This window comes from Rutidosis leptorrhynchoides, chromosome 4, assembly GCF_046630445.1.
Source record: "Rutidosis leptorrhynchoides isolate AG116_Rl617_1_P2 chromosome 4, CSIRO_AGI_Rlap_v1, whole genome shotgun sequence".
Taxonomy (NCBI): Eukaryota; Viridiplantae; Streptophyta; class Magnoliopsida; order Asterales; family Asteraceae; genus Rutidosis; species Rutidosis leptorrhynchoides.
The window spans coordinates 560,681,433-560,689,161 of NC_092336.1; the positions used below are offsets into that span (position 1 = coordinate 560,681,433).

The 7,729-nt window shown below is 35.4% G+C and overlaps 1 protein-coding gene across 1 annotated transcript; it reads right to left on the reverse strand.

Annotated features, from left to right (window-relative positions):
- Positions 1–3,742: 3,742 nt before the first annotated feature.
- On the reverse strand, positions 3,743–6,908 carry LOC139842728 (squalene monooxygenase SE1-like). The gene is made up of 9 exons (XM_071832839.1): positions 6,765–6,908; positions 6,123–6,234; positions 5,878–6,052; positions 5,603–5,771; positions 5,289–5,507; positions 5,062–5,186; positions 4,388–4,529; positions 3,917–4,195; positions 3,743–3,826 (listed from the first exon to the last, which is right to left on the reverse strand). Exons 1-9 carry the CDS (start codon positions 6,906–6,908, stop codon positions 3,743–3,745), a joined length of 1,449 nt encoding a protein of 482 aa, XP_071688940.1.
- Between the last annotated feature and the right edge of the window lie 821 nt (positions 6,909–7,729).

Below are 7,729 nucleotides of genomic sequence, written 5' to 3' on the forward strand. Positions count from 1 at the left end.
GCTACTTTATCATTGTGAGTTATAGCATTCCCTTTTTACTTTAACTTATTTTGGGAACTGAGAATACATGCGGATTTTATGTTTTACATACTAGGCATGAGTACTTAAACTTATATATGCGTGGGTTATACAACGGCATAAACATTCCCTTTAGCTCGGTAACGTTTAATCATTGGTTTTTGAACCGTGAACGCGAATCTTAGATATGGATCCATAGGGTTTGACATCCCCACTCGGGCTAGTCGCGCTAGCAGTCAACGAGTGTTTAATACTTCGTAAACATACGCACTTGCCAAGTGTACTTTCAGGGGGTATTATATTATTAAACGTTAAGTTAGTTACCGAGTGCCCACGGTTGAGCATATACTTAAACATACTGATTTGGATTACTGTTTTGAAACGCTCTTTGTAGTACTGAAATCTCGTGGCCTACCTTACATTACTGTTATACTTAAACTATAGCTCACCAACCTTTGTGTTGACGTTTTTAAGCATGTTTTTCTCATGTGCTTAAGGTTATTTGCTTCCGCTGTCGTGCTAGTCTTGCCGTAGACACCCGCTGCTCTAGTGTTATCACCGCATGAACTGTTTATCTTGCATTCAAGCTTTAATACATTTGAAACTATGTTTTGTAACGACCTAAGGGTCACATACATTTATTCATGCTTGCTATTCGTAGAAGCATACTGTTGGTGTAAAATAATTGACGTCGGTTATGATGTCATCTTTTTATCGTGAATGCAACTTCTTTTATTACAGCATATAGTACTTAACCTTGTAATGATCATGTTGCTGATGATTCGTACACGATAGTTTTGTACGGGGCATCACACGAAGGGACTGGACCCTATCTGCCTAATCATGACTGAATGAGTTCTCTAACGCAAGCCAGAGTTCTCGTGCAGTAGATAAACCCACGACGATTGACATCGCCTCTTCAGTGAGCGAGGCGTGGATGATAAGAAGCGCTCGCTGATCACAATCGATCCATCGAGCAAGAGCAGCAGCGGATGATTCAGTGGATTCAGAAGAGGTTGCAGACGATTCTGATGAGTCAGCAGCAATGCTGGTCGGTTTAGGTATGGTCCCATCGATATACCCTGTTAATTTTTGATAGGACAAGAGAGGATACATCTGATGTTTCTATAGTAAGTAATTGGAGGAGGAGAGATTGATGTTAAGCATATGTAAGATCGTGTTGAATGGAAGAGCTCCATCAGATGGTGTAGGAGTTGTCGACATAATGAAAGTCGATGTTTAGGGGTTTTGAAAAAAAAAAAAAAAGAACGGCAGATGTACTTGAGAGGGGAAGAGGGATTAGGCTGATACCATATTAGGGTTTAATTCTCCACACCTTGTGGGATGTTTTATTGATCAATATATATAGGAAACAATACATGTTTGAATAGGAAATAAATACAACAAGGAAACAATCTATATAATAGGAATAATATATATCCTATAATACTATCAGTCGTGATCTTCAAGTTATATCGCTAATATTATGTATACTTGTTTGTTTTATATAAACCATCAAAAAATATATAGTGGTTGACATTAAGAAGTTTTGAGAAATTTTGGGTTAACTGTTAGTACCATTACATATTATCTTTTTTATTTTATATAATTGATTAATCTAGCTATAAGACTGCTCACAACGGTGTATGTCGTTGGGCCGCCGTTCGGCCGTCCACCAAAGGCGCCGTTGCTAGAAAGTGTCGTTGAGGCGCCGTTGGGGTGTCGTCGGTTACTATTCTGTTTTAAGACTCACCTGTGAGCCAACTAATCTCAGAGTGACTATTCGTTTTGTATGAAGCCTGTAAAACATATTATATTGTGTTACGTTATTTTGAATTGATAATGTTTGGTAATAAACTTAGTAGTTGGATGCTTGAAAATCTTTAAAGGAGATTTAGATTCAATCTTCACTAACTACACTTACACTTAGTCTTTATTTAAAAAATGTTTATAAATAAAATTTAATGTATACGAGTAATTCTTATTGTTTTCGATTTTATATTTGAAGGTGAAAAAAGGGTGGTAGTTTGTGAACACAAGGAGATCAATTCTTTTGAGGTGAAATCACACTTCAAAAACATTCCCAAAAAAAGATTTTATAGCATATAGAATTCAGGGTTCACTCTTCGAAATTTATCAGATTTAGCATTTTCTTTAACATATATTTTAACCCTAAAATTTTAGTATCATCCCGATAGATAAGTATTAGGGTTAAAGCCATAAATAGGCCATATATTTTCATTTTTGTCCCAATATAGGTTATATACCCTCAAAAATACCAATGTAGGTTATATACTCTTAAAAGTTGTATCGATATACACAAATTTTACAAGTTACCTGTTGAACCGGTAAAGTTAATTATTTAACATTTTTTTGCATTTTATATGGCTAGAAATAGGTCATATACTTTCAATATTGTTCCGATGTAGGATATATACATTCAGTTTTGTTCCGATGTAGGCTATATACTTTTAGTTTTGTTCCGATGTATTACCAACGTCATTCTCCACGTAGAATGACACGTCATCATTTAGTTGTTTATCCGATTAATAAGTTTTGTTCGTTCATATTAGTACACTTTATGAAGTATATGCCTACATTGGTATTTTTTCGTGGTATATAGCCTACATTGGGACAATAATGAAAGTGACTTTTAACTCTAAGTATTATGCAACTAACGCTTTTCGAAAAAAAGAAGTATTATGCAACTAACAATATGATGATTTAAATCAATGGACTAAATTCGTGGATACCAAAATAATATGGTTTGGGTTCAAATTATCTGGTAGCTATAGCCTATAGAAGGTTTGGGAAACTGTCAACAATGAGTGTTCTAGATAGCTTGTGTATTCTAGAGTTAAAAATACTCATTTTTTCTGGATAATCCGAACAAAGAAATCTCATAACTTTACTAAGTTAGAAATGATAATCTGTAAGAAAACGGGTTGCAAATTGATAATCCCTGATTATTTCTTGAATCGTGACATACTTTCCTAACAAACTATTTCGACCCGGGCTTACAAGAAATCTTAATTAGGATAAATCAAGAAATTAATTTCATTGTAGACAAAAGCAATTCAGATTAGAGTATTAGTGAGAATATGAATTTTCGGTATGTGTTGTTATGAAAGCAATGTGTCATAAACGAATTCAATATTCTATTACAATTGGCAGTTGAAAATGAAAAGGTGCAACCCTTCATTTAGACTGGAAATGTCATTTACTAAATCATTGTGACTTTTGATGAGAAAATCCGTTGGAATGTGACTTTTGACAATATTGTATAGCACCCATAATTCTCACATCAGGGGCGCTACCCCTTGAACCTCACAAGGGGCGCAACCCCCTTGAACCCTATAAGGGGGTGCAACCCCTTTGACCCCCTATTTTGCGGCGTTGTCTAGTAAACTCTTATGGCGTGTACTTTATACTCTCCAAACCTATTATTAAGTATTATTAGAAAACTCTTATTTTCAAGTAAATCGCAACTACCTAAAATGATTGTTAGATGACACTAAAATCACCAACATACTATGTATTATACATCATCCATCATCCATACTAATAAAACCAGAGAGAATACAAGAGCTTATAAGTTATAACGCTCTTCATTGTATGTCGTTAGTTTTGGATTAACGTGAGCATCCGACCCTAAGTTATAACGCTCTTCATTGTATGTCGTTAGTTTTGGATTAACGTGATTATACGGCCCTCTTTATGAAGGCTATGCGGGAATTAGTGAGGGGAACAACACGAGTTGCATAACTCCTTCGCTACGAAAAACCGAGTGGATGATTTCAAGACCAACCTGAATAAGATAAATTGAAGATAATAATGAGTTAACAAAACATTTTGTTGCAAGATAGTCGTACTTAATTCGTGTAGTAACACCACTCACTGTGATGAGTCTGATCGCAAGCCATGACCGTCTTGGTGAAGGGAATGGTGTAAGCAAGCGGCCAACACTATACACACCAAATGCGATGCACGGGCATAAAAGAGCAAGTGGACGTTGATCAAGTGCCGAAAATATAGACATTGGTCCATCGGCAAACAAGCAACCAAGGCTCAAATAATCAAAACACGCACTGCGTAGCTCTCTTCTCGCCGGATCTTGTGATTCACGGAATACATTATAGACGACACTAGCAAACATGTTTAGCGTAAATGACATCGGCTGCAAATATACAAAAAATAAAAAAACAATTCTCTCATTCCTCAAAAATGTCCATGTTTGACTTTTCAAGTCAAACCCTATAGGAAACCTGTATAATTTGTTCATTGAATGTGGTAAAATTAGTATGAACATGTTTATTTAAAAAGCTACCAAAAACCTTATATAATGTGGCGAAAAAAGAAACTGACTTGCCTTTCGAAGAATGTAGAAGCGTTGAAGATCTTTATACGTATCGTTTAGATCATTTAATGGTCTAAGAATGTCACGAAGCAAAACAATATCTGATAATGCAGCAGTCATCCCACCTCCAGTTAATGGGTGACGCATATTAAATAACCAGTGTGTTGAGGATGGCTCTAAAGTTGTTGGTAAGAATGGAAGGATATTTCATAACCTGAATTTTGATAATAATAAAAGTCAATGGCAGTCAACAGAAGCAAAAGGTATCAAGCAAAATGCAGTTAAGAATAATTATGGTATTAAAGACAATATTGCTGTGGAGGAAACAAATTGGAATGTGGAGACCCAGAAAAATCGAAATCATAATGTTTTAAGGAAAAGAGATAAAGGGAAGGGCATTGATGGTGAAGGTAATAATAAGACACATTCCAAAGATAGAATTGAAACAAACAATCCTTTTTATGTATTAGTAGATGATGAGGGTAATGGTGATTGATGTTAGGTTTGATAATACTGCTCCGAAATCAGGGTATTCTACATCTTGTTAGTTTCTTACTTTATATCTAGTATAGGTCCTCGAGTTTCGCTCAAATTAGTGTTTCTCATGTTGTAATCCTCGTTGTATCATTTCCTTATCAATAAAATTATCTTGCTTTTCAAAAAAAAAAAAAAAAAAAAAAAAAAATGCGTCACCCAATAAAATCGCACCTGCAGTGATTTTTGCATCAGCCGACATGGTTCTATTTGGCATTGTTCTTATATTTCCTCTATCAATTGCTGCTATAAACGCGTTAGATAGCTCGTGCGGGATCTGTAATAGTTGGTGATATGATCAAATAAATTGTTACACCAAATTTAACTATAATAGAAAAGAAAAAATTAAGACGTAGGATAACATCAAGTAATTAAGTACCTTTGGAGCCACTACATTTTTAAGATACTTTGCCATTTCACCATTTGAAATTGAAGGAACCTTTTCACTAGGGATATCGACTATACAACGAATCTCAGTGTTACTAATCGAATATAAGAGTACGATTGAAGGGTCTGCGAGTACAACGTGTGCATGGTTTGGATAAGCTAGACGAGTGTTTTCCAAAACTAATGCGACGAAACAAGAAGGTACTTCTATCTGTTATAGTATTCAGATTCATCAAAAAACCATAGCTAATTAAAAGACTAATAGAACCTTTCATAAAATCCATATTTCAAGAACCGTACGAGTACCTTAGAGTTGCAAAGATCGCGTCGTAGATTAGAAACACAACCATCGCAAACAACGGTAAGAGGCGCGTTTGCACTCCTTTCATGGCCATTTTTAGTTTTGTAATGAACTCCTTGCACGGTTCCTTGTTTTTTAAGCAATGAAGTTACTGTCCCCTGTTCTATTTTTACACTGATAAACAAAAAGAAGATAGAATCCACATTTTGTTACTACACTTTTCAATAGGATTTTTAGCTACTTGTACGTAAATGGCTCTGATTTAGCAAGATAATCGTACTTTGAAAGAGACGAAGCTTTGTTTCTCATACGTTGAACAAACCGCCCATTGTGAAAGCTTTTTCCGCATACCCTAAAGGGGAAGTTCTCTAAAGGATAATCGAGTCTAATGTTTTTATCGTTCAAATAAATGGCGTAACCAGAAACACGTTGAGCTTCAATTTCTTCGACACAATCTGTGACCAAGTTTACTATTAAACGAGTTCAAAGTACTACAATTATAAAGGATGTAATCTATTGAACTACCTGCAAGATCTAACTCTAGCAACTTTAAGTAGCCTCCTGGATGTAAAACCTCATCCACAAGTCGATCTTGCTCCGTCAAGTCCCTTTCAATGAGATGCACATGACGTCCGTCCTGTTGTAAACGAAGCGATTGATCATATGCGTGTTTTCGTGCACGCATATATGACAAATTTTATGATTTATGACATAGTTTGGAGTAATTGATTATTTCACCTTAAACTAGATTTTGGTAAATTGAATTGGTGGTGATTTGAACATCAATGTGTTGGTGTATTGGCGATGACCTGACTTCTAGGTCAGGGGTTCGAGCCTTGTGAGCTGCAAAATATTTCCCTTGATAGCTTACCCACCCATTTCATGGGCCTCAGAGGTTGCGGACGTATTGCGTTTGACCTCACTCGAGGGGTTTTTACCACACACGATGGCCATATGTATTCTTTCTGTGGGTTTTCTCCTGAGGGGCGGTAGGACTGTAATGTTTGTCCTAGAAAATTATCGGGTGGGTGAGTTCCTACATCGTGTAAAAAATTGGTGGTGACTTTTTTTTTCAAGCCATTTAAAAAAAAATTGGTGCTGATTTTTACACTACTATTAACTATTAAGAACCTAAATGAAAATAATTTTGATAAACTGTTCTCGTACTTTTGCAAGAGTATAGGCAAGAGCAGCAGCAACAACACCGGCACCAACTATGATGACATCGGTATCAACAACGACTGCATCATGGTTGAAGTCGTTAACGCATTTCCGCCAAGTGTCCTTCAATTTCCGACATGTTTTCAACATCGTTGCACCAAGGCAAAGAACTCAAGACACTTTTTTTTAGGTCGTACAAAGATTATAATCAATTCAAATAATACTTCCGTGTTACTTCTCTTAGTTACAAACGTCATGAATTTTTCATGACATATATACGTGTACAAAGTCACTAGTTTGTTACACAACTTTTTAATCTATCAAGGCAATATCATATATTTGGCTCATGTTCGTCATGTCGCATGATTTCCACTGCTTACGAGTTCTCACAAAAAATTAAGACCTAATATCGAATTCAAAACCTTCTAATTGGAACAGCAAACGGGAATTTGAAAAACTTATGAAACGCAAAAAAACAACAAAAATTCATAAAACGTAACAAATCTAAAATGAGAAAACGTTACTTGAAAAAAATGAAGTCCCAACCCTATTGGCAGAGGAATACTATATTAACGCCAAATACAGCAAGTGATCCCAAAACTCGAGTATCACAACTCCATTAATACTCCTTAGGCTACAACAAAAATTTTTAAGACGTCTTCTAGACCTAATAACGATAGAAACATCTTCCTAAAATTATGTTGTCTTCATCTCAAGAATCTATAAGACTAGTTCTAACTCTGCCTGTGACACAGATAGATTTGTACTTTTTGGCTCAAAAAGAAAAGTGCATTTGCCTGTGACATGGCAGTGTCAGATTTTGATCCCCCAATAATCCCAAATGTCAAATAGTAGTGTCAAATAGTAGTGTCAAATTCAGTAAGTTCCACCAGTTTTGTATTTTTTTTAATGAATTAAAATGGTAAATAAATACAATAAAATAAAATAAATTACATATTAAATAAAAAAAT

Excerpts from the sequence above, each read along its gene's own strand:
- LOC139842728 (XM_071832839.1), bottom strand. The coding sequence starts at position 6,908 with ATGTTGAAAACATGTCGGAAATTGAAGGACACTTGGCGGAAATGCGTT. Across the intron at positions 6,053-6,122 it reads GCTAGAGTTAGATCTTGCAG|ATTGTGTCGAAGAAATTGAA; the intron begins GTAGTTCAATAG and ends ACTTGGTCACAG. Across the intron at positions 4,196-4,387 it reads GCTTCTACATTCTTCGAAAG|CCGATGTCATTTACGCTAAA; the intron begins GCAAGTCAGTTT and ends GTATATTTGCAG.